At 41.6% G+C, this 27,573-nt stretch overlaps 1 protein-coding gene across 4 annotated transcripts in view; it reads right to left on the bottom strand.

Annotated features, from left to right (window-relative positions):
- Positions 1–27,573, bottom strand: part of PIEZO2 (piezo type mechanosensitive ion channel component 2) — a 418,746-nt gene that overhangs the window by 158,700 nt on the left and 232,473 nt on the right. For all 4 annotated transcript variants that reach the window (XR_006889979.1, XM_046670819.1, XM_046670820.1 and 1 more), the window contains exons 5-7: positions 16,058–16,220; positions 4,311–4,521; positions 2,817–3,030 (exon numbers count right to left, since the gene is read on the bottom strand). Coding sequence is in view for 3 of the 4 variants with exons in the window: in XM_046670819.1 (XP_046526775.1) it covers positions 2,817–3,030; positions 4,311–4,521; positions 16,058–16,220 (588 nt within the window). In the remaining variant the exon portion in view is untranslated. The remainder of the gene's footprint in view (positions 1–2,816; positions 3,031–4,310; positions 4,522–16,057; positions 16,221–27,573) is intronic.

Here is a 27,573-nt window from a genome sequence, read left to right as displayed (position 1 = left end):
TATCCTTAAACTGGGGAGGGGTGTCAACTACTACCCCAGAGGAGAAGCTATTTACTTTTCCAATCAGACCGTCTCCTAAGTCAGTCCTTCCAACAGCACAGAACCTTTTCTCTACATGTGTTCGATAACCAAAAATCAAATGTCTAGAAAATACCAAAGGATTCATTTAGTCTGGAACTAGCATCTGTACTGAAATTTAGTATCTACTCACTCCTGCCTAAAATAAATCTTACATAAATCTGTACCATTAAAGGGGCTTCTCAGTTTCCCTTGCAACTTGACTGAGGTACAACTGACACATGAAGTTGTGATATATTTAAAGTGTACAATGTGATGATACAAGTATACATTGTGAAACGATTACCTCAATCAAACTAATTAACACATCAATCGGCTCACACGATTACTTTTTTTTTTTTTGGTGAGAATGCTTGAGATTTACTCTTTCAGCAACTTTCAAGTATACAATACAACATTCTTAGCTATAGTGACCCTGCTGTGCATTAGATCCCCAGAACTTGCTCATCTTACAACTGAATTTGTAGCCTTTTACCAGCCTCTGTCCATTTCCCCCATCTCCCAGCCCCCTGCAACCACCATTCTACTCTTTGGTTCTACAAGTTTGACTTTTTTGTTTAGATTCCACATACAAGTGGCATCATACAGCACTTGTCTCTCTCTGACTTACGTCACTTAGCATAATACCCTCCAGGTCCATATGTGTTGTCACAAATAGCAGAATTTTCTTTCTCATGGCTGAATAATACTCCACTGTGTATATATAACATATTTTCTTTATCCATTCACCCATCGGCAGACACTTCATTTGTTTCCATGTCTTGGCTTCTCAGTTTTAATGAGTCTATGTAACATTCCTCTCTTTGCAGACAGAATTACACTTGTTAAGCCTCCAGGTCAAGCCAACTGGATTTAGAATTAGGTAGGTTGTATGTGTGTGTTGAGTACTAACTTATTTTAACTGAATATAAGTGGTTTTAGGACTCGATTCACTTTTTTAAAGCATTGTAAGACACAGTCATAAACTAGCTTCTATTATGGACAAATTTACACACGAATGAATAAAAGTGAGAAGGGTGGGTCAGCACACATAGCTTCTTCATATTTACTGTCACTTATGAACTGCATTGGCACCTCTTGAAAGAAGGAGGCAAACCTATATTGTCAGCATGACAATGTTATTCATGTTCTTATCAAACACAGATTCCTCATTTTTCAACAAGAAGACAAGAAGCACCAACACCACTTCCCAGAGACACATTAGAGAGGGGAATTCTGGCACAGTTTTCTCCTTGACCTCACATTCTCTCCTACCATTTCTGTCACCTTTCTTTTCTCTATAACTTTCAATTATGAACTTTTCCACAGAAAAAGAGAAGTTAAAATAGGACAAAGATAACTTAATGCCAATCACCTAGCTTAAATAATTTTATTTATCTTTACTGGCAAACAGTAGAAAGTTGCAGATATCATGACACTTCATCCCTAACTAATTTACCCTGTGTCTCCTAAAATAATGACATTTTCCTGTATATCCATAATACATTCATGCACCTAAGAATTAGCAATAATTCTATCATAGTAGCTAATAACCAATGAATGTTGAAACTTCCCCATTTAACCTCAAAATGTCTTCTCGAGATTTGCCGTTGAACAGAATGTAACCTAGAGTCATGCTTCACATGTGTTTGCAAGGTTTCCTCAGCTCTCCTTTAAAGTAGAACAGCCCTGCCCCCACCCCCACCCCATGCACTTCCTTGTCATGATGCTGATTTTTCAAGAGACCAGACCCTTTGATATAGAATCTACATTCTGAATTTTTCTGATCCTCTGGAGTCACTGAAATTATTTTTTTTCCTTTATATTTCCTGTGAATTGGAGGTTGGGTCTAAAGACTTCACAGGATGATGCCCCAGACCTCGTATGGCATCACATCTTCAAGTGCACATTCTTGAGCTAGCCCATTTTTGGTAATGTTAGTTTGATCAATTAGTTAAGGTGTTGACCACCACAGTAAAGTTTGATTTTTTCCCTTTACAATTAGCAAATAATCAGTGAGGTTAAACTTTGTCATTGTTGCAAACATCCCTCATCCCAACAACCTTTTTAACTAACGGTCACAGTTTGTGACTAGAATCAAGCATTTCATTAAGAATTGATAAATAGTAATTTCCTAATTCTATTATTTCTTTCCCTTTCATTAGCTGTTGTGATCCTGTAGCGAGGAATTTCCCTCATTAACGGAGAATGGCCTAGAGTTCCTGCTAAAAAATCAAAGTAAATGCTGGAATCTTTGCCTTTAATTCCCATTTTCATAGTAAGGAGTTGGTGTAATGGTCATCTATTGAAGGAAATTAGATATTTCTTTTCCTCTCTCTCTTTCACAACATGGACTCATGTATTTTTACTTTTAAATTTTTACAATCAGTTATTATGTTTGGTACTCAATTTGTCCTCTGTCCTATGAGAGCTCCTTGTAGCTGGAGGCTTTAACCCATTGCTATTATTCTTTGATGTAAAATGTTCTTCCTGGATCTCCTTCCACAGCTGAGACCATGTGTCTGTTCCACTTGCTAAGACAGCGGCTTCTCCTCTTTCTGAGTCCGAGCAGCACCCCATCTGAAGAGACTGTCTACCTCCTTCTAGACTGTGTCATTCAATAAATTTAAAGCACTAGACTGCTTCCCCCCCTCCCCCACCAAATCTCTGCTTAACCCACAAGAGGATTAACCCCTGAACATTCAGACAAGGTCATGGAGGGGGCATTCCCCCTGAAATGTCTGAACCATTTCTCTTACCTTGCATAGTAGTCATTGGGTGGAACCGCTTCTTGAAAGAATTGGAACTGATATAAATAAAGTCCAATTAAGTGCCCTGCTGTGAAAATAGCCAGCAGAACACAGAGACAGCTGAACAGCAATGGGTCGAACGTTCGGCACCAGGACCACCAGGTGCACAGACCCAAAAATACAAAGAAGTACACAGACGAGGTCAGAGATGGCAGCATCATACCTAAAGAAGAAGAAACGCGATCATGAACACCTGCACAGGACTGGAAAATCATTTACCACTCAGCAAATGTAACTATTGGAGATTATGCAAATTTCCTTCATATGCTTTAGGTATTGATCAGGTTTTTAAAACATTAATTACATTTTATTTATAAAATTCAGAATACTATTTTTATTGTAAAAAATAGTCACACACAAAATGATATTTGTAAAGATGGAGAAATAACCAGGTGAGGAAGAAAGTCTCCCTGTGGCGTTTGAGTCAAGTAAACATCTACTTTTCATACCAGCAGGACTTGGCACATTTACTGGCCTGTTTCCACCTTTCTATTTTGCCCCCACATTTTTCAGGGATAGCTGTACGTCCACTCCAACTTTCCCTGATACCATATTTTATAACGACTTATAAAAATCATTATAAAATGACATTATATGACATAAAATCATTAAAAATGATTCTTTTGGCTAAGCAGGATTTGTAAGAACATTCCATTGTGTGGCAGCTGAAGTCTCACTGAGACTTTGTCCTGCCAACAAACTCTGATCTGCACTATCACCAACAAGGGAAACGTACAATGACATGATTCCTTATAGGCATTTAGAAACATTTTTGCATGGCATTTTGAAATGACTCCTTGTTAAAATATTGGGTTATATTCCTTGAGAAATTCTATTCTCTTTTGCACTTTTTTATTTTCCTATTAAAAAGCAGTTAAGTGGTTTCATCTCGTGACATTTCAAGTAAACAGCACGGAGTAAACCTCACAGTAGCTCAGGAGTGGAATGGAAGGAGGGGGGAAACCAAGATAACATTATTATGGAATAAGCAGTCTGTAGCCAAAATTTAAAGGAAGTGAGTGTCTATGCTGGAAGATTACAATCTAACTTAGTAAGAAAAATAGTATATCCTGGAGAGTTAAATTAAGATCACTAACAACTCAGTGCAAACAGACGTGCTTTCAGAACACACATGTGCCGCTCGCGATGGGCACATTCAGCTTGTCCACTGCAGCCAATCGCCATTCGTAGGCTCCACGGGAGAAGGATAGTTGTGTTTGTAATTTACACATAGAAAATGAGGTCACTTAACAGATATGGAGAAAGCTTGTTTTACAGAGGTTAACAGAAATCATCTAAAAACATAAAAACTAGAACAAAACAGAGAAAACTATTTGTGTGTGTGTGGGTTGTACACGTGGCTAGTTTTACAAAAGCTATAGTTATTATTTTGGAGTCATTATTCACCAAAGTGCTACGTGTGTTCCACGCAGAAACTCTCACCTGATGACCCCAGTAAAATTGTCACAACAACTTTTCCAGCGGTGGTTATCATGTTTCCAATAAACTCCTTAAGCTTGGAAGCCACAGAGGCAAGCCTGCGGAACATTTTTAATTTTGTGCTGTCTTCCAACTCTCCTCCAACACCATCTCCTTCATCTAAATCCTCTTCATAGATCAGTGCCTCTTCTGGATCTATTTTTTCTCCTCCAGCCTAAATAAATGAAAAACAGAAAACACTGCAGTCCAGAACTCTGCCCATCAGCCTGGCAGATTATATGGTTTGTAATTTATGGGTCCGTCAATGAGGTGAATTTCACAAATCAGGAAAAAAAATGCAGACAACCACCAAAGGCCCTCCAGGTCTCTGACAGTTCCTATAAAGCCTAGGTAACTTTGATCTTTCCTGAAGGAGTAAACAGCAAACATCACTAATCACAGGGTCCCTAACAGCATGGCATCTTACCTGCGAGAGCTCACTCTTTACAGGCAGAGGAAGAAACTGTCTGAAACATCTATTAATAATGTTAGCTTTCATCAGTGTGGATTTGGTTCCTCAAATTTCCAGAGTTTGCACCAAGATTTGATTACAGAATCCATGGCTTTTAACTGAAAGGGTGGGCCAAGTCGGTGCTTAGGAAATCCCTTGTCTTCCTGAAGTTTATCTTTGCTCACTATCTTAGTGTTTCCTGACCTTGGGAGGATGAGTGGTCCCGGGGTAATGGCTAAACATACAGTCGCTTCCTGCCTTTCCTTTCAGAGAATGATATACTGCTTCAGTCTGGACCATTCAGCAGCTATGTGCCATCCTTAGAGATTTAGGGAAGAAACACATGTACAGAACATACACATTTTTCCGCGGATTGTTTCAAAATGGGTAGACTAAGGTGTTTTTGTTTTGAAACAATACACAGGAATTTTTTTGGACTACTTAGAATCTTTCCCTAGAAAGGTGAGGATTTTTTCAAAAGAACTACAAATATAAACCTTAAGACAAAAGGAGGCTGCTTTAGATGCATGACACTTTGCTCGCATTTGTCCCTAGGCCAACAAACTTCGGATCTCCAGCCCCACCGAAAGGCCTGCAGCTGGCGGCAGAGCCAGAGGGTCTTTCAGCGCAGTTCAGACGCTATTTAAGGGTTCAGAGTGGAGCTCTGCCTCTCCATGCTCCCACTTTAAAGGTTCTTTCCTGATACACTTAGTTCAGATATTTACATAATATTCATCTCTAACTATGCCAAGTTCACTGGAGGAGGCAGGCAAGTCCCACACATGCTGAGTGGCCTTGGGGACGCAGAGATCTTCTGTTGCCCAGGGGGGTACAGACCACGTGTGACTTAAGTTGGCTAATGATGAAGCCAAGGCTACAGGGTGTACCCCCACCCTCCACACATGCACACACTCCCACTCTCTCTCTCTCTCTCAGGGATTTAATCCCAGGCTTATTCAAGTTGATACATCCAAATTGGGTTCTATTGTATTCCATCACGACACATTTTTCTTTTTCCTCCCTGAAGGAAAAGGAATGCCTCAAGCTTATTCATAAAGATTTTTCTATCTGTTTAGAGCCTAGTGTGTGCTAGTATCTCTAGCAAGAGATACAGCAATAAACATGTAAACAAGCAAAAAATTAACAAGCTAAATATCTCAGAGTAATGAATGCTACTCAGAGAATTAAAATAGGGTCATGTGAGTGTAGTGACAGGGTGGCTATTTTAGATCCTGAGGTCAGGGAGAGCCTCTCCGTGGAGGTGACATTTAAGCTAAGACTTGAATGTCACAGTCACCAGTGAAAATCCTAGGCAATGGAAAATCCTAGGCCATGTGAAAATCCTAGGCAAGAGCATGTGAGACTGAGGGAAGAGCTGGTCAAAGGCTCTATGGTACGTTCAGAAAGAAGACATGTGTCCCCAAACCTGCTTCTTCCGCAAAGTCATCTTTCTCCTTGTCAGCTGATGACCCTCTTCCTACTACATTGAGAGAAGAGGGGCGAGCTCTGACCAGTACATCAGTCCATCTACCTAAAGCCCACTTGTGGAGCAGGCACTTGGGTCCCCCCTCCTGTGACTGTGGATGAGCTGCACGTGCTGGGACACCAGGGAGAAGGATGGCTCTGGTCATCCTTCCCTCTCTCCTGTATCATCTCATGCTCCCTTTCTCCCGGATCACCCCATCAACAAACAAACACGTCTCACCATCTCACCTTAGGAAAACACAACCCTCCCAACCCACGTTTGCCTCTCAAAGAGAAACTCTCCAAGACTTGGCTGGATGCATGGCGCCATTCCCCCTACACTTAATTTCTCTTGAACCCACTCTAATAGGACTTTGACTGCCAACCACTCCACCGAGGGAGGGATACGACATGATCTGTTTCACAAAGTGACTCCCAGGGAGACCAGAGACCAGAGCTATGGTTGAGGAGAGGGGAGCTGGTGAAGCTGAAGGAGGTTCCTGCCTTTGTAGTCTATCTTGGAGGTTGAGTCAGCAGGACTAGCTGATAAATTTATTGTGGATGGAGGAGGGATAGAGGAGAACCAAAGACAGTTCCTGTATTTTTGTTTTTATTGATGAGATGGGGACACCCAGGAGTGGAGGGGGTTGGGAAATTCAATTCTGAGATGCTTTCCGGCATTCTTGCGGGAGGCATCATGAGGGCAGCTAGTATAGGAATCTAGAGTGTTGGAGAGAGGTGGGAACTGGAGGTCTATTTTTTTTTAAAATTTAATTTTTTATTTTTTGAGGAAGATTAGCCCTGAGCTAACATCTTTTGACAATCCTCCTCCTTTTACTAAGGAAGACTGGCCCTGAGCTGACATCTGTGCCCGTCTTCCTCTACTTTATATGTGGGACGCTTGCCACAGCATGGCTTGACAAGCAGTGCATAGGTCCACACCCAGGATCTGAATGGGTGAACTCCAGGTTACTGAAGCAGAATATGTGAATTTAACTTCTGTGCCACTGGGCTGACGCCCTGGAGGTCTATTTGAGGTCCACGGGCATATGGATGGTTTTAAAAGTTGGGGGTCTAACGAGATTACCTGGAAAAAATACAGAGATTGCTGCCTCTCAGGTGCTGCCACACCCTGGGACCAGTCCATCTCCCCAAACTTACCCAGAGTCCACAGGCTCTGTTCTCACCCTGGGAGATCCCTTCCCCAGGCTTAGGCCCGGCTTACAGGCGGCTTCATTTCCCCCAGCAGTGTCACTGTGGTGGCTGATCCAGTGAAGCCCCTGCTTTGGCACTCACATGCCATCCACATACGAACAATCTGCTCATGGAGCATCTGTTGCTTAATATCCCCCTCACAATGGGTGACTGACACATTAATAATCCTCCTTGAGGAAGGAAGTTTGGCCAAAACCTTCAATCACCGTACTTAAAAAAGGAGATAGGGAGAGAAAACACAGCTAGAGCTGTTTGGGTCACTGTCAGAAACACATGTGTAACTTTCATAATAAATGACTTATTATTCAATTATAGAATTGCTACGGATGTAGATTAAATCAAATAGAAATCTCTGGTCAACAACCTTTGTGAGGTTAGACAAATGCATTTCCCTGACCTCTCTTAGGCGGGACTGGTGCCCCGGTGATTTTTATAAACATTCCAATGCACTTGAAGTTTTGAGCATTTTTGTACCAGAATCCCTGACGCCCTGAGTTGGAAATGCTTTCTAAACCTGCCAAGCTGAGAGAGCCGAAAGTGAGACGGGGTTTGCCTCTGTGAGCCCCTCAGTCCAGGCTGGGGCCAGAACTGCCATTAGTCACGGCCGGCTGGCTTATGAACGGGCGGGCTCTCTCCCCCTAAAAGATTTGTCTGGTGAAGCATAAACACCGACGCTCTGGAAGAGCCTCGAGTCGCTTAACATATTTACTAACAAGCAGCCTTGTTGCTGGAGTGGTGATCAGCCCCTGCACTGGAACGCAGCTGGACTCTGGGAGCCAAGCTAAGGAGGAGGAGCTGTGAATAAAGACTGAATTCCCCTGGTTTCTGAGCTATCTCAGAAATTGAGGACAAAGAGAACCCTTTACAGTTTTGAAAAAAACAAACAAAATATTCCATATCATTATTGTCCATGTCAAAAATCTAAAACTTATTTGAAGAAACAAAGTGCTTTAACTCACCTTCTTTAAAAGTTCCTGACTTCAAAATGCATGTACTACGGGATCATCTCTCATTTCACATGAGGAAGCTCCAAGTGCGCTGGAATCATCCATGTGCAAGGTCCTACTATTCTCGGATCTTGGATCAGGCCGAGAGGCAAGGCTACCTCTCATGTCTTCCCACAACTGCCTGTCACCCATAGGCCCCATCCCCATAATGCACTGAATTAGCAGTTTCCGCTCAATTTTGAAATGAGAAGATGCAATAAACTACTTTTGTAGAACCCAAACATCCGCTTTTCTTTACCCCCAAGCACTAAAAGATTCGATGTGGGCTGGAAGAAATCCTAAGGATGGCCTGGAGTCTTTAGGAGGACAGATTACCGAACTCCACCTCAAACTTCCTAAACCAGAAATTGGAGGAGCGAATCCTGGGAGTCTGAATGACTGAAGAGCGGCTCTGGGTGAGTGTGAAGCAGCCAGCCTAGAACCCACGCGCTGGCTGACACCTGCAACCCCTGGTCATAATTCTACATTCAGGTGACTAGGCAAAATTTGCCATATTTTGTTTGAATCATATCGTAGGCTGACTCTTTAATTGGAAAATACATTGAAGTAATTCATCTGTAGAACCTCCTTCAGGTTTCAGTCAACCTTTAGACATTAGACCAGAGCTTTTTATGCACTGAATCCATTTTCCTCTTCTTCATGGTTAAAACCAAGCTATTAAAACATTTCAATGGGAGTGTATCACAGTCACATATAAGGAGCCAAAAGATCTGGGAGGCAGAGGGAGCATTTTTCTAAAGTGTCACTAGTTGTTTATTCATTGTTTATTATTAAAAGTTAACAATTTATCTTAACAGAATGGGTTCATCTCAACAGAAGAGCCCAAGGAAGGAAAAGGCAAGTGTTGTGAGTCACAGCTGAAGATAAACGGCCTCACAGCGCTCCCGGGCAGGCGGCAGGCGGCAGGCGGAGGCGGAGGAGGGACTTGTTTGCATGGTGTCACGTATGTTGTGCAAACCTAACGTGATAGCATTGTACAGACACACCAAATGTTGCATTCTGTTTCTACATTTGTCTTACGAAGATTAATTTTCCAAAATAAGAGCCCTGTTTCATTTGGAAAAGGGAGCATATAGATAGACGTATGCTTTCAACCACCTTCTACAGAGTGATGAAAGGTCAATAAAGGGCAGGTGAAGACAATCTGAACAGGCAGACAGTGACCAACTGGGTTAGTGGTTTTCAGCCGGGACAGCAGGATCCGCGGGGCTTTAGGAAAAACAGTCCTAGGTCCACCTCACGCATTCCCCTGCCTGCCAGAGAGTCTGATTTATTTATAGGTCTGGGATGGGCCCCGAATCCCAGCTAAGGACCCATATAATTGCCTGCGATGGACTAAGATGCAAAGAAAATGCATATCTTTGTTATTAAAATGTCAAAAGTTTGGGCAGTGCTGTAGCTCCTCTGAAATCCACAGCATTCTTTCCCCGTCCATCCTTTCCTGTTCCTCCCTCCCATCGGGAACCTCTTTACGGAGCCTGAGCTCTGTCTCTGAACACTGAGCCAGGTCTAGGGTGGGACACAAATGTGGATCCACCGTGGGACCCCAGAGGTCTGCAGTCACTCAGAGGAAAGAAACCAGGAATACACAACTGTTTATAAAATGAGTATATCAGAGCTTTAGAACATTGAGAGGAAAAAGGGATTGCATCTGACTACAGGGATTTGGAAGGCCCTGTTCCAAGTATTCCCAAAGCAAATGTAATGGAAAAAAGGACAAAGGTCTTGGAAAGCAAAGTCAGAAGATAAAACATGATGGGTAGTTTTGCCTATCCTGGCACATAGTAGGTGCTGAGTAAATAAGCCTGGCCCCAGATAAGCAGACTACCCCTTTGCTGTCGCAGCAAGATCGGTCAAGGCAGGTGGGGGCCGCCCCGGCCCTGCTAAATCCTCTGGCAGTCTGGGGAGACACAGGGCTGCTGACAAGCCTGGCCCAAGGCTGACCCTTCTGCCTTCTTACGTTAGTTTCACACTTGGGATTGCTTTGCGCAAGCCTCTATTTCAATCGTGCTCATTCAGTTAACTCGACAAGTACATGAGTATTACTATGTGTACAATCTTAAGTTACTTTGCTAGTTTAAGATTTGCTGCAACAGAGAAGACAGACGTGATCCTTTCCCTCGTGCAGCTTCTAGTCTAGGGAGGGAGACAGACAGTCAACAAGGAAGCAAAGCAGAATTACAGAACAGATTAATTACAGGTTGTGCTAAGTGTTGTCAACACCACAGAGCGGGCACAGTGAGAGAGAGAATCTGGGGGACTCACTTTGGGAGGGTGGTCAGCGGAGTCCTCCGTGGGAAGGACGTGACCTGATGATGGAGGAGGAACCAGCCATGCAGTGAGCAGGGAGTGAACGGCAGGGCAGAAGGAAAAGCCTGACACTTCTGAGCACAAAGCGGGTGGGAAGGAGCACAGGCGAGGGCGTAAAGGCAGGAAGTGGCCAGACCCTGCAGAGCCGTGGCCCTCAGGGTGAGGAGCTTGAATTTTCTTCTTACTTAATGGGAATCCAACAAAGTGTTTTATCTAGGGAAGGGGTATAGCTGGATTGATAATTTTACAGGCAGAATCCAGCCTTAGTGTCCCATGAGTGGGACAGGGTGAGAACGGAAGCTGGAAGGGAGACTTATTTCAGGATCTAGCTGAGAGGCGGTGGTTGCCGGGATAGGGATCACGGCAGTGGAGATGGAGAAAAGTAGGCTGATTTCAGACAAAATTTGAAGGTAGCACCCATAGGACTTGCTGATGGTAATGGAGAAGGGGTCCAAGGAATCAAGCGTCACACCAGGTTCCTGGCTCCAGCCACGGGTGGAGACTGCGCCTCTGAACTTGGATGGGAAGTCAGGAGGAAGGCTGGGTGAGGGAGGGCGGGAGCTGTGTCTCCTGTCCCCAAACGCAAAGCCAAGATGTGGAAAGAAACATGGGAGCTGCCTGGCTTTAAGTTGGTAATATTTCCACAGTTCAAAGAGGGATGGAAGTCACGACCGCCCTCAGAGGAGTGACGGGGATTCCTGCGGTGACATAGACCCTCTGGTGTTGGAGCTGGTGGCAGCAGTGGGCACCCTGTGCCTCTCATCTCAGCACCTGCCTGACTATTCCACCCCCACCGAAGGGACACGGGCTCTCTGATTCCCCAACATGATTTCCATGTGGGTGTTTTGTCGTTATTTGCAGTTCAAATGAACAAAATTGCCTATCGAATATTCCAAGGACAGAACAAAATGCTCTGAGAATTTCTAAAATCATGATCTAGAAATATTGTTAAAGGCAAAAGGCTACTTTGGAGCTTTGATTCCTTAAAAAAAATCAGAGAATTGGTACACACCATTAAATGTTATGTGAATTAACAAATGGGTTAGACAGAAATGAAGGCATATTTAATTTGTAATAGGTTCATTTTAATAGTTTAAAGATATTTGAACTGACTTCCTAATTGCTCATTCTTTAAGGTATTTTTACTATCAGGCACATATGATAGTCCAGCTGAGGCCAAGTTCACTCAGTTAACACAATGCCCATCAAGACATCCCTGCCTTCCTCTGTGATGATGCTGCCTCTGAACGACTGTTGCAGCCGCCCCCCAGGAGGGTCTTTATCAGAGGAAAGGACCCGTGGGAGTCCAGTGAGATTAACAGGAAGACACTGCGGGGAGAAAGTTAGTCATGGGTCCCAAGTTAACTAGTCTCCACGATAAACAGTTATGCTGAGGCTCATACTGTAACACTGAAGCTTGCCTGAAGCTTTCTGGAAGATAATAGGCTAATGATTTCCTCCAAGTAAAAACTTTCTTTATTTAAACTAATGGCATCTGAAATCACTTGAATTAAAAGCTGTGCTCAAATTGTGAATGTGTTTAGCCCAGAGAAGTCAGGCCAAGTATGCTGCGCTTTGCGGGACATGCAACAGTAAGTTCTTGCCCAGTTTCCGAAAGTGACCTTGAGAGGAGGCAAAAGTCATGAAGGGCCAGGTTTGCAGGGGGCAGCCATCCAGCTTCTTCCCCTTCTGAATGACTCTGTGTTTCAGAGGATCGTGTCTGCGTGCTTGAAAAAATAGGAGCTGGAGGGTGTAAAGCAGGTGACTGCCGACTAAGTCTCAGGTGAGAACTGAGCAGATGTCGGATGCTGCTCAGTAGGCGACAATAAAAAGAGGGGCTTCTTCCACTCCTTGTTCCCTGTTCTTCTAAAAAAACTAGTAACTTGAACCTCAGAGCTGAAATCTGAAGCATAGCCCAGTCGGTCACTTTTTGGCCCAGCAGGCGGATGCCCCAGCAGCCTAACGGACATGAGACATTAGAAAGGAGGGGGCAGGTTTTAAAGTTCATAATGAATTTCCAAATAACGTTAGCAGGACCTAAATTTTGCATCCCTGAATTTTTAACAGACAGGTGATGACTTACACTGGAATATTCTTTTTACCCTTCACATTCGATTTGTCAGACTCTTTAGAAGATGCCTCTTTAAGCAGAGCAAGTAATGACTATAATTCCTGGTTGAACAAACATTTATCATAAATTTGGTTTAGTAATATGTATACATATTAACAATATATGTTTTTAAGATTTGAGAATAGGAATCTTTCTCCCAGTTATGATTTTTAGATCTGCTTCTGAATTAAAATTAATAGAAAGATAAGGCCAGAGATGTGTCAGTCGAAAAAGAACCTTTTATAGTCCCTGAGGAGTCGACTGTTCTCTGTAGGATGCAGGAGCCAGGCAGACTCTCACCGCCGGCTCGTCTCCCAGCCCAAGGCACTCAGGGGCAGTCCTCGGATTTGTGGTGCCCTTTAAAACAGCAAACTGAAGCCTCATTAGTGAGTCAATGAAGATTAGGGAAGACTCCGAGTCTTCCCCAGGGATTAGTTGCTACTTTAAAACCAGGCTGGATTGGAAAAGGAATTCTCCCAGGCACCAGTGGATTAATCTTGCCATTTCTCCACTGAGATAAATGAAGGAAGAAACGATGCCAGCAAACACTCTTCTTACAAAGGATCCTCAGAAACCAAACAATCTACAGAGCCAACACTAAGATTTATAAGCGGCAGGAAGCATGTTGGGCCTTCAAAAATAAAATAAGTTCCCCTGCTTCTCTTGGCCGTGTGCTTCTATTATTTTCAGACTTAAGCCAGATTATCCACATGTGAGAAATATTTCCTTGTGGATTCATCTCAGAAGAGTCACACCAGCCTGCTCCTCATGGGCCACCTGGCGGGTGGGAATGTGCCAAGAGAATGGAAATTAATAGCTAAATTAGGCCAAAACAAATTTAACTGAGAGGAAAATCAACCTCAGAATACGATATTTATGTATTTATTTTCAAAGCCCCAAATAAATAATATTTAGAGTGCTATCCCCCTTATTGTTATCAATAAATAATGAGATTAATAAAATATGGGGCACAGATATTTAACCAAATTTCAAGTGGGAGAGAGGTACTATAAGTCGATCTTTAAGAACTGAGTGAAGTCAGGAAAGGAAACTTGATTTCAGAACTAACCCGTGTAATGGCTTTGTGTCTCTTCTTCACCAGATGTGTGACCCTAATGGTAACCTAACATCCGTTACCTTCCATCGGTCAATGTAGGTTATCCTAGTCCATGGAGACAAGTCCTTTCTATAAGAAGCTTTGTAATGCACTCGTGGTTGTCTGTTACGAATGGCACAGAAGGGATGCTTTTCTGAGTAGGTCGGCCTCAAACACACCATCCAACTCAACTTTCTGTCATCGTAAGACGACCTTCCATTTGAAATTGCTCTACTGCTCTCAAATTGGAGAAGACAACATGAGGAGAGCAAGTAGCATTTTATCAAGCAATCCAAATGAGCAGGCACTGTGCCTGGGATTTTATTTGACATTTCATTTCCTACTCACAACAGCTCTGCGACGTGGGGTTCTTATTATCTCCACTTTGCAGAAGAAGAAAGAGAAATCACTTTTCTCAACATCACACAGCAACTATTAGGTAGCTTCCAAGTCTGCCTTCAGAGTCCACTCAATTTCCAGTAAATATCCTTTACCCTCCATCTATAATACGAGGATAATTGAAAAACAATCTTGCCTCAATGAATAATAATAATGAAAAATCCTAAGTCTGGAGAGTTTGAGTTAATAGGTTTACTTTCACTGAACTCGGACAGTTTATGGTAAGGATTATTTAAGCCAGATTATTTTCAAAGCTGTAAATATTATAAAATAAAATTCAAATGTAAAAATGGATATTAAAATTTTTAATTTTCTGTCAAAATTGTAAAGTCAACAAGAAGAGAAAAGCGCTTTCATAGGTTTTATCTGTTTTGGGACACTGACAAGCCTTGTACAGTTCGTAGACTGGAATGCATGATGTGGTTAGTTACTAACTTGATATAATTATTTTTTAGACCAGGTACCTTTTTAACGTTTACCTTAAAAATAGCAGAATATTGATACACAATGTGATTGCATATCTTTTACCCATAAGGATTTTAGGTAATAATATCATTTCTATTTTGCATAGACTTATTGAATTATATCCTCTCTTTCTTTATTGTTTTGTTTTTAATAAGTATACATGTGAAGCACCCAAGTCATTTGCCGTAACTCTGAATTTTCTTCCTTTGACACCTTCGTGGTTACCATTCTTAAAATAAGTAATTTCAATTAACTCCAGTTTTAAAAGTTTAATTTCTTGCCAAAGCTTATGAATGAAAACATTTGGTAGTTGTGTCTTGTGTCAAATATTCAAAGTAAGTCTTTTTAGTAACTGTTTTCTTTGTAAATGTCATCCTTCAATTACTAAATCAATTACTTTTTAAATCAATATCACCTAAACTTACATAAGAAAGTACAGTTATTAGAACAAAGCAGTGTTCTGAGGCTGGTCGGGGGACAGGGTGATGAGTTGTCTGACATGCTCCCATACGCCAAGGAGTGAAGTCTGACTCAGTCTCTGATCCAACAGCTACTTCTGACACCCTCCCAATAGAAAACATAGCTAAAAATGAACATACATTTTACTCATTATTTTTACTTTTTCCAAATCTTACACTTCTCCAAGTGTATGTATTTTTTTCTCTGGAGCGCTTTAAAGTAGCTTGATCAAAGCACGCTGGGTTAACACACTGCACTCTGAAGAGCAAGGTGCACAGAAGAAAGCTTCCCTTCAAGGTGGAATTAATTTTTCTCTCCTAAAACTACCTGGTGTTACTTGTTCTCTAAATATTTTGCAATAACTAAGGTATCTAGACCAACGGACCATAATACTGTGAATTTCAAAGGCTAAACATCTGAGATGATACTAGATGATATCTGGGAGAGTGAAAAGAACACTGAGTCAAGTCCTGGCCCTCGGGCTGAAGGCCCCACGGAGGAGGGCAGCACTCACGTTCCCTGGACTTGTCTCCTTGTGGCCAAGGTGTGGAGGAGAATGTCTGCCCATCAGGACTACACGAGGGGGCTGTGCGAAGTAACTGTCAACATTTGAGCCAAGCATGGTAAAGCGTAAAGCGCTATGCACACTTCATTATTACTATTACACTTCCGTAAGCTACTAAGGGTCAAGGCCCTCAGAAATCAAAGAAAGAAGATACATGAAGTCTGATTTACCACTTCTTCATTTTGAAACTCCGGGTTACACTGTGCGGCTTCTTCTGTCACCGGTTTCTGAACAATGTTCCTACAGACGAGCCAGATGGTCAGACTAGCAATGAACATCCCGATGTCAGGTACAAACACTCTGATCCCATTGCCAGCATCGGCTCCCTTTAAGCTATGGAGGGAAAAGGAAGGCAGAGGAAATTTAGTTTCTGTTACATTTCTGTGGTTAAACTGTCTTAAAATGTGTTTGCATCTTCTTAATGATTTAGAATAAGAGATGTCAGTTTCTGCCTCGATGGTACCAGAAAGCTTTGCATTGACCTCAGAATCTCATGGAATCTACTAAAATTCAGGAGGGTTCCAGGGTTTCACTGGAGTTTCAGAAATATTATGAAGAATCCCAAACCAATTCTCACTCCTAAAATAGGCTAGTGAACTATATTGTTATTAAATAAATCACATGTCGAGTACAGATACAGGTATCTGCAATCTAGCTAAAGCCGTTAAAAACTAGACATTACTAGCAGCTAGGAGATATTTTACCTTCGATGTACATCAAAGCTGGAAGGGAAAAATGAGACGTTAAAGTAATCTTTGATGCCAGGAACTCGTCATTATTTTAAGTATTTGGTTGATTGTTTTCCCTACTGTTCAAGAAAGGTAGATCTAGTACGTTTCTTCCTTGAATCTTGGAGAATTAACCATGAACTTAGATTTGGGGTCAAGGGCAAGTATGACACTGCCTGGCTGAGTTCCACTGGAGGACTTCTCAGGGTCACATGGTCTTCCTCTGTGCCAAAGAGACAACACTACGCCTTCTTCATCTCATTTGAGTCAAATGAAAGTGAGTCACTGTTTATTAGAGATAAAACTTGTTTAGGGACAGGAAGCAAAAGATAGGAATATATATCATATAAAGATATATTTTTTATATATACTTTATGTGACTAAATACATACTATAATCATTTATATTGTATAGATTATATATTTCAGTAAAAACATAAAAATATCATAAACAGCAAGACCCCCATCACCTAGAGATAATCATTGTTAACATTTTGGTCAATTAAAAAATTATTAGTAATATCTACCACTTACAGAGCAATTGCTGTGCGCTAAGAGCTTGGCACACATTGTTTAATCCAACCAACCACCATAGAGTTAGGCATTATTATTTATCCTCCTTTTACATATGAAAAGCCAAGTCTTCAAAATATAAACTTACTCCCCTAGAGTCACACAGACAGAGTGAGAACAGAATTACACTCCAGCTCCCTTTAAGTCCAAATTTTATGCTGTCAACCACTGCATTCTCATGGCTGCATCCACACGGCCTTCTCCTCAGTCTCCCTTTCTGCATCGACACCCATATTTAGAGTTAATAAAACTAAGCTCATACCTTACCTATTGTTTTGAAACGGATTTGATCATTTAATATATCACTAAAATTTCCACAACTTATTGCTGATGTTTAGACATCAGCATGCTCATGGTCAGATGGCGGTATTTATTTAACTAGTCCACTACTGCTGTACACTTAGAACATTTCCATCTATTTCTTACTATAATATAAATAAAAGTTAAATCTCAAGTAAAAAGTCTTCTAATCTAGAATGTTATAGGAAAAATTCCTCAGACCAGTCTAATTGGCTTTTTCAAACGATGATCTGGCAGAGTGCGTGCCCTGCACAAGCTCTGTTTTTACAAACGGCTCTAAACTTCTCTGAACAGAGAAGCATGAAAGTAATGACAGATCCCCTTACCTCCATAAATAAGACAAACGTGGTTGTGTGAAAGGTTTTAAGAAACGGACAATTCCTTTCATTTGGGGTAAGAGTAAGAGAATTCAATCAAGAAAGCTTCATCCAAACTAAATTTATAATAAGGACATCTGATGATTGATTTGGTCACAGGAAGAATGTTGAGGTTCGTTGCATGCTTTTTAAGCATGGCTAGCATGATCACAGAGCAAACGAGAAGTGATGTCATGAGAATGAGGAGGAAAGGGGGATCAAGGAGGGAGACCAGCGAACAAAAGCCAGGTGTGGGTGGGTGTTTCCTGTGTGGGGCTGAGGTCAGGAGAGCCTGCTGGTCCTCCTCGGGTGGATTTCGGGGAATAGACTCAGAGCTCTTTCACAGAAAACGAACTGACTGTGGCATTTTATGAAAAGCACCAACCAAGCGGGGCAGAGGGGAAAGCAGTTCTTAAAGGAAAGGTCACCAGAGCTCTAGCTGTGGCCTCAGCAGCTTCTTGCACCACAACAGAGACTCAGGAAACCAGAGTGGAGTCTCTCCCACCTGCGGACTCCATTAAGCTCCCGATTTGCAAACAGTCGCTTTGAGGCAACAGTCTCAGCTTTGTGCTTCTTGGTCCCCAAAGAGACATTTCCCAGCATGCCTATATTAAGGGAGTAAATGAATGCAGTTTGCAAAAGCAATCACTTCACCCAATAGAATTCAGCTACTGGATCCAGGGTTGGGCTGTGATCCAATTTAGAATAGAATCCTTCAGCCACAGAGGTGCTAATCTATAACCACTACTCTTGGCTTGCTGAGTTAACAAAGCAATGTATTCATAATACTGCCCTTGCAGAAACAAGGAGACTTTTGAAGAATATAATGAAGAGCATGTATGATGAACACGTCATAGTCTAATTGATATGTCACTTAGGGACCATCTTATCGATAAAGCTTCCTTCTTCATTGTTTAGACCAGTGTCTACTAAAGTACAGTAATCAGAACACTAGTCTTCAGAAATGGTGTGAATTAAAACAAAACAAGACAAAATAAAAGAAAAAGATCTTAGTCAACTAAGTGTTAGAAAAACCACAATGCACATTGCTTACAGTAAAGGACTTGAGAAGTTCTATAGTAAAACAATAAATTTGAGTTTGTTTAAGCTTCTGTTTCCCAGATTTATTTGATCACAAACCATTCTTAAACATTTTATCCAATGCCTAATACATTCTGCTGAGCGAGTGCTCACAGCACAGTTTTAGGAAATGATGCATTACAGTCTGCTCACTGGTCTAGATTTTTGATGGAAATAAATGGACAATTTGGAAACTATACTAATATGTAGCCAATTCCTATAAACTTGGTTTTCAATAGGCCTTTAACAATTTTAGAAGTCAGTGACATCTCATTCCGTTCCCTCATCCAATCACCCAACTATCCATACATTCACTCGGTAACTCATTGCAATTACGGAGATGGAAGAGAACCAGAAATAGTCTAGTCTATCTCCTCATCTTACAGGTTGTATGAATCAACCAGCAGAAAGGTTAAAGGGTTGGCTCAACTGCACAGTTAGGGGGAGAGCACCTTCTTCTCTGAGCTGTCTTCTGAGTATAGCCAGCACTCACTGTACCTGTCCCCACCTCGTCCATCTCCTACCTACTGCAATAGGCTTCCTCACCCACACTGTTCAGAAAATGCACTGTTAGGGGTTACCAGTGATCTCCCAGATGCAAGGCCCAAATAACTCATGCTAGTTCTCATTATGGTCCACCCCTGTGCGGCATTTAACAAGCAAGATCAATCCCTTCTGCTCTCAGATCTACTCTCCTTGGTTTTCTCACCTCTCTCTTCTGGTTCTTTTCCTACCTGTGAGTATCCCTGAAATCTCACATTGCCAGGAAATTCCCCTAAGAAATGCTGGGCTGTTTTGTACCCAACAGACACTTCCCCACCTCCTCCTTAAATGTTGATGAGTCTGCAAGGTTCTGCTCCCCACTTATTTCTCTTCTAACTCTACATGGAAACCTGAATGATATGTCCACCCCCCAGACTCCAATCAGCATCTATCTGATGACTTACAGATTTACAAACGCAGTCCGTTGTGTCCCCGAGACACATTAGCAGATGTCTTCACTTCAGTTTTCCATAGCTTTTCAAAACCAAATGTTACCTTTATTCCAAAATCTGATCTCCCTCCTGTATTCCTAACCTCAAAAAATGGTGCTGTTGTCAATCTAGCAATAAAGACAGAATCTTGACCCTGCCATTCTCTTACTGAAAAACATTTCTCTTACCTCGCCTCCTCTTATCTCTACAGCTCAGTTCTGGCTGCTGGATTACTGCAACAGCATCTTTATTATTTTGTCTTAGATTGTCCCTTCTGCCAATCAGGCTTCCACATTACTGTAAGAGTTTAATTTTTAGAAGCATAAGGTTGAGCATGTTAACTGCACTGCCTACAGGCAAGGTCCATTTTCCTGAGCATAGCCTACGAGGCCCTCTGTGTTCCAGGCCCTGTTGGCCTTATCTCTTGCTGTGATTTCCGTGTACCTCAAAGGCCATCCATCCTGAATGCATATACCCAGAATATGCAAGTGTTTTCCCTCCAGGCTAGTGTTCAATCTTTTCCCTTGGCCAACGATGCCCTTCTCCCACAATACTTTTATATTCTCCTCATCTCTCAAGACTCACCTCCCACATGTCTACTGTGAAGCTCTTTCGCCACCCTTCCTGTAACAGAATTGGCCACTTCCTCCTTTAGATGTCTGCCATACTTGCACACATTCGATCATAAAATGTGGAGCAATTTACGTCACTCACTTATTTACAAATCTTCCTGACAGAGCCTCCTGTCTGTTTCCTCTCTGTATCCATGAGGACTATGTATGCATGTATATACATACACTATATGTGTGTGTGTGTGTGTGTGTGTGTAGCAGGGTGCGCTCTGAGTAAAGGGTGGTGGAATGAATGCTATCTCCAAATATTTACTCTTTGTTTCTCACGACATTAGTTTGTGTAAAGTACTGTTGAAGAATCAGACAAGATGTCTGCTACAAAGGGCCCTGTAGTTTAGTTCAGGGAAGATCAAGTGCAAACACAAATGGGAAGACACATTGCTGTTGTCCAGTGAATGGCTGGAGATCGGGGGAGGTCATGAGTAACATCTCAGTTATTTGGGCAGGAAGATTTAATTGTCAAAGTGGGAAATTATAAATAATTTAAAATATATATATTCAGTTTTATTAAATATATACATTGGAGAAAACATTTCAAGAACAAGAGATATGAAGTGTATCTTTTGAAGATTAAATCACTTGATTTGGCAGAATTTTTTATTCATTCATTTAAAAAGTATTTATTAAGCATCTACTATGTGCCAGGCACTGTCTCTGGGCACTGAACATTGGTTACAAAGGTGTGCAAGGGAGATAAAGGCAGAAAGATGGGTTACAGTCAGGTCCTACTTGGCTTGAACTTTTGGCAAAGAATTAATATAACCAGAACTGAGGGATTTGGAGTAAAGGAGGAACATAATCATGAAGGAAACTTGGGACCGAGGAAGAGATGGTGATTTGGTTTCGTGAGGTGAGGTGTGGAAGTGGTGCTTTCATGCTAAGTGTGAGGTGTGGTTAGGACATTTAGGTGCACAGGTAATAGTTCATGCTGGAAGCCACACTGGATTGTGTCTGGGAGTGGAGTCCCAGCTGAAGGGGTAGATTGGAGAGCTTTCTTCTCACATATGTTGGCTAAAGTCAATACAGCAAATTAGACTGTCCAGGAATAGTGCATGGCATAGAGTAAATATATGTGTAAGGCTCTCTAAACTAATTATAAGTATACATTAAAGGGCTTTTAACAATAAATTAAATTTTATTTGGAGTAAATTCTGCATTTGGAATCAGGCTAACCAGGTTTTGAGTAGAAGTCCCGTTTTAATAAATTAATCAGATAGATGTATACATTTTCCCATAAAATGTTATCCTAGATAGTGCTGCTTTTGAGACATGTAACAATTACATTTCTCATATGTAAAAGCATATGCTAAGCTGCTTAGCACATCATGTTCTCTTAAATAGACAAACATTCCTGTTCCAATCTTGTTACAGTCACATTGATCTTATTTGTTCAGAGCGATTACACCTCTTGAAAGGGAGCTGAGGAAGCTAGAAATTGGGAATAACCTATACATCCATCAGGAGGAGAATGAATAGGTTAAATTAGGATATATCCATAAAATAAAATAAATACTACGAATCAATAAATTAGTGCGAATACATGTCACCTAGATCTACATATATAAATATGGGTGTTGAGTAAGAAAAAAAGTAGCAAATGTGCAGAATATAGATCGCTTAGGGATTTGTCCACAAAGAACTACATGAAAATGACAAATACCTACTTCCGGGCCCAGGCAGGGGGATGCAATCGCCTGTGTCGGTAACGTTCAAGTTCTTAAGCTGATTAGTGGTACAAAAGTATCTCTTTAATGTTTCATACTATTTTTCAAAGCTGAAACAGTCATACTGCTTGGAATTCCTCGTGTAGAACATATGTTAAAAACACTAAGTCACTTACCTTGCCTGGGAAAGGTAATGACCAACTGACGCCATAATGGCCATGATTATATTTGGTCTGATTTACTCATTGATCAAATTCAATTACTACCCTTCTGTCAAAGTCCAGAGAAGAAGTGAGACAGGTGTGTATATTCATGGGAAAACCACTTTATTTTTCTTAAGTTTTGGTTTCTCACTGACAAAATGACTTCTAAGTGTCTTCCCAACTCTAAAATTTTATTTTGACTAGAAAAATCCAAAATAAGGAGGCAGTGAAATTGAGATGAGACCAGGAAAGAAGAAACAGGCATTTCAGGTATTGCCAACAAGGAGCATCCAGGTATGAACACAACCACAGTCATCTTCAGAAGTTCAAAAACAAACAATTCTAGGGGCCAGCCCCATGGCCAAGTGGTTAAGTTCGCGTGTTCCACTTTGGTGGCCCAGGTTTTCACGGGTTCGAATCCTGGGCGCAGACATGGCACTGCTCATCAGGCCATGCTGAGGCGGCGTCCTACGTCCTACATGCCACAACTAGAAGGATCCAAAACTAAAAAATATGTAACTATGTATGGGGGAGACTTGGGGAGAAAAAAAGCAGAAAAAAAAAGAAGATTGGCAAGTTGTTAGCTCAGGTGCCAATCTTTAAAAAAAAACCCAAAACAAACAATTCCATTCAGGCCAGTCTTTTGGGGAGCAAGTCCTTAGGTTTAGAGTTGGTAGGAAGGTAAATTTCAATTGAATTCCAATAAAATGATTAAAATATCAAATGAGCATTATGTAAATGAATATGAACTATTGAAATGGTTGTACCTAGTTCTCTGGCGGCCTCTGAAGTTCACGAACTAGGAGTCTACTTTTGTTTTTCTTAAGTTTCTTAAATATGACTCTATCTAATTCAGGTCCATTGGTCACTCAGATTTAATAAATCACTTTAAGAGCAGACAAAGTGAATGTGTATCTAATAGTAAAAACAATGAAAGAGATAGGACTCTGATTTCAACTGCTTCCCACATATGTCTTAAAAATACATACCAAGGCTTTCTTTTTATTTAAAATCTACCTCATATAGCAAGTTATGTATAGCAAGACTAATATGTTTGATGTAAATGGAAAAAGGTTTAGATTAGAAACTCCGGAAAGAAAGGCAACATTTGTAGAGAATTACTTTCAGTATTCAAATCAAGGGGTTCCCCAGTTGATGATGCATTAGAGAAGTGAAAGAATTAACTCAGTTCTGTGAATTTAGATAAAATTCTAAAATAGCAATTAAATGCCAATTTCTAAGTATCTAAAGGCATAAGTTGGTGCAGGATTTTCTTGATAATTTCTTTTTTTACATTAGTGGCTGGATTTGTGTCAAGTACTTTAAAGCTCCAACTCTGCTGGAATATTTTAACCCACTTATCTCAATGTGATATAAGTTGCTACTTTCCATTTGGAGCACACACACTTCATTCCCATACCAGTGTGTTGCAGGCTTTTCACTTCTGTAATTTATGAGGCAGAGGGTCAGTCTGGAGAGCCTGAAGGTCCTGGCTTTGAGGTAGGACATTCCCAGAAGGGAAGAGAAGAGAAGGGAAGCGAGGGCTAAGGGGACTGTCTCGTCTTCGCCCCCTTGCGCTCGGCTGTTGAGAAGTGTGCTGGAGCTGGTGGGTTCCAGCTCTGTGTTCAGGAACAATATATTACTAGCTTGAAATTGACCACATCGGGAGTATTTATGTCATGGAAATTGGCAAAAGTTGCAAATCAGGTACTTTCACCCCAGAGAGCTGGTTGTTCAACATGTACTAGCATACCACTGTTGCTATCAAAATATCAAAACAAACAAAAAACAAAATAAAACAAAACCCTAAAACAGTAACAATAAAACTCACTCCCTCTGCCATGTGACTCTCCTGGGAAAGATTCTAAAAACTACCCTAAATCTGATAGCATCAAATCCACAGTCTTCCACCTGGAGTTCAAGGCTCCCCATCCTCAACCTTAGTTATTGTTCCTTGTAAACTTGTACCCCTTCTTCCAGGCTCCTCCCCATCCTATGACAGTGACAGATTCATTCCAACTTCTGGATCTTTACAGATGCAGTTTCAATCACTTTGAGTTTTCACCCTTCTCTTCCACACTGTCCCAATCAAAAATAACACGTGTGCTCTTTTGAACTTGTTGATAGTAACATTCGTGTAAAAGGTCATACATTCTGTCCGCCAGTCTCACCTCTTGTCAACTTCTGCAGGCAGTTGAGAGCTCCTCACTTGCTTCACTTTTATTTATTTTGCGACCACAACAAGGCTACCACCAAGGAAAGGTTCTGGTGAAACCCCCTCAGAAAAGCTTTCTTATTGCTTGTCAAAAATAATGATAAAAATGCAAATGTGGTGACCCAAGGACTTTCTCTGGTTGTCCTCTACTCCATGCTGGGGAACTGCTTATGCCCTGCCTCTTGCATTTGGCTTTTTCTTACTTACTTTCTCCGAGTTTGCAAAGGATATTCTGTCCTCCTTCAACAACACTAATTCCTATAGATCATTGTTTGGAGTCCCCAAGTCATTTATTCATAACAAAAGAGAAAACTCTGTCATAACATTTATAAAAACAGCTGCCCCACCCGGCGCGCATCCTGAAGTAGTCTGCCTTCCAAGTCAAAAACAAAGCATTGGTCACACTGTCCAGCTGGTGAGCTACCAGGTTCTGTTGGTGGCGGGGTTATAAGGACAACATTAAAAACAACCAGAAATTTCCATCCTTAAACGACACTGGCAATAAACACAACGTGTCATATCAGATGTTCCTTCCTGCTTAAATTACTGAGTTGAATAGCTTGGGGAAAATGAATAAAATTTAATTTTGTTAAAAAGAAAACAAGACATGCAATGGGTGGTTGCAACGGAGTAGCACATTTATCCTCTTCATAAACACTGGACCAGAAAAAAGCGAGGCATTGTGTGTCACCACTGGAAGATTGCATGGAGTAAAGAAAATAGCACGAACTTTGGACTTCAAAGACCTCAAATTGAACCCTATTTCTGCTAATTTAATTCAACAAATATGTATGAGTATCAGATCACAGGCATTTTGCCAGGTCCTAGGCAGGCAGTGCTGAGAGAGACACGGGGACCATTCGTAACAAGGTCTTTGTATAGTAGGAGTGCATGATACAGGGCAACTCAATTTCCCCAGACAGATGAAGGCAACGTTGCATGCATGTTGAAGGCTCAGCACAAAAGAGGGAATAATTAACTCTATTTGTCAAGTGGATAATAGGGACAGTAACCTCAGAGAAGTGTGAGATAGGTTTTGAAGGATGTCTGAAACAGCATGGTGTGTCCAGGGAATTGTAAGAAAATTGATTTTGCTGTGATATAAAAGATGAGAACAAACGGTAGGAGGTAGGTTTGAAAGGTACCAGGGTCCAGGCCAAGGAGGACTTTGAATGTCATTTGAACATTTAAAGGTCAATGCCAAGGCATTCAGAGAGGTATTGGTCAATATTTATGAGCCACTTGCTTTTATCTGAACAAATGGCAAGTTAACGTCTCAGTTTCCTAAGTTATAAAAAGAAGAAAATATTACTTCCCCCATCAGGGTGTGACAATAAATGGAGAAGTTTATTGTGCCCCTCCCTCTGCCCCCTGCTGCTGGGCAAATTTTGAGTGAGTGGCAGAAGCTGGACTTGGGAGAGGACAGTGGGGTGTGCTGGGATGAAAAAAGAACCAGTGTTTGTTCCTATTCAAGTGTGTGAGTTTAGAAACTCACAATGTCAGCTCCAAGGAATCCAGTGGAGAACAAATGCAGGATCTGAAGAGAACTCAAAGCAAGAGGGAAGGGTAAACAGAACAGGCAGCCCAGAGACTGACAAAATGATCAGAGCGCACATGCGAGCACACAAATGTGCACACACATGCACACACACTCTGCAAATGAGCTAAATCAAGTGAGCGGGAGCTCAGTCCAGGTGCAGAAGGCATGTGCTGATGTGTTTTGTGCATTTGTGTACAATGAGTCTAGATAAGATATCTCCATCTCTTCTCACCCCTTCTCTCAACACCCGTGTGTACTCGCCCCAAAAAGGACCCTCTCCTGCATTACCGCCATGCCCTGCACTCTTCCCAATCAAGAAACCAGTGTTGACACAACGCTACCACCCAATAACGGATGCACTCCTATTTCACCAGATGTGCTGACAATGTCTCGTCCTCCTTTGGGCCTGGAGCCCCCCACGAGCAGCGGTGCATGTGGCTGTCATGGCTGCTCAGTCTCCTTCCATCTGGGACAGCTCCTCAGTCTTTCTTTCTTCATCTTTCACGCCCTTGACAGTCTCTGTGAGTGCAGTCTTTCATTCCGTAGGATGATCCTCAACCTTGCTCATGCTTCTTGCCAAAGTACCACAGAAACGATGCTGTGCTCTTCTCAGTGCACCAGCTGGGGGCACAAGATCCCCACGTGTCCCACCTCAACCATGTCCAGCCACCACCCTTAGCCGTCCTCAACAACTCCTGCCTGGACCAACTACCATTAGGACAGCTGCCAAAGGTGATTAGCTATGTCCATCATTATTAATTGGTGTTCTACTGCAAGCAAGCACTTCCCCTTATCTTCAATTAATTAATTCTTAGCTAACTAATATCGGTGTGGATTCATAAAGTCCTGTTTTACTGGATGGGTTGCACTTTGAAACCATTATTTATTTTGAAGCTCAGATTGCTCTTGAGTTGGAAGAGCCCCTGGAAGCTGGCCCCTGTGACATGCCCCTATCACTAATGAGGTGTTCCCCTGCTCTCTGATACAGTAAGGTTTTCATGCCCATCGTCTATTCCCTCTGCTCCCAGCCCTTCTCTCCTCTGGGTTCCATTTCTCCAAAGAGCCCTGTTCATTTGTAGTGGAGATGGTATTCAGAACTGGGCGCTCAGAGGTCTGACGCTTGGCGTGCTCATTGCTTCTCGGCCCTCTCCCTTGACAGAGGTAAGAAATAGATATTTGTGTTTATCTTATTACACACAAATATACATTTATAACTATGTCTATGTCTTTCTGCGCATACAAATTTTAAAAACCCATGAGTTCATTCTGATACTTCCTGTTTCAATTTAACACCTCACAATTCTTACTTGTCTCCGCTTGCCATACTTACAAATCTTTGCTCAGATAGTGAGAAACCTGGCTGCTGTTATCCTTAATATATTTAGTTATACGCCCAATTTTTTGTTTAATGTAACTGATTTC

Source organism: Equus quagga, chromosome 9 (assembly GCF_021613505.1).
Source record: "Equus quagga isolate Etosha38 chromosome 9, UCLA_HA_Equagga_1.0, whole genome shotgun sequence".
In the NCBI taxonomy this organism is placed as follows: domain Eukaryota; kingdom Metazoa; phylum Chordata; class Mammalia; order Perissodactyla; family Equidae; genus Equus; species Equus quagga.
The sequence above is the reverse complement of the archived record's forward strand: the minus strand, read 5'-3'. Positions and strand labels throughout refer to the sequence as shown.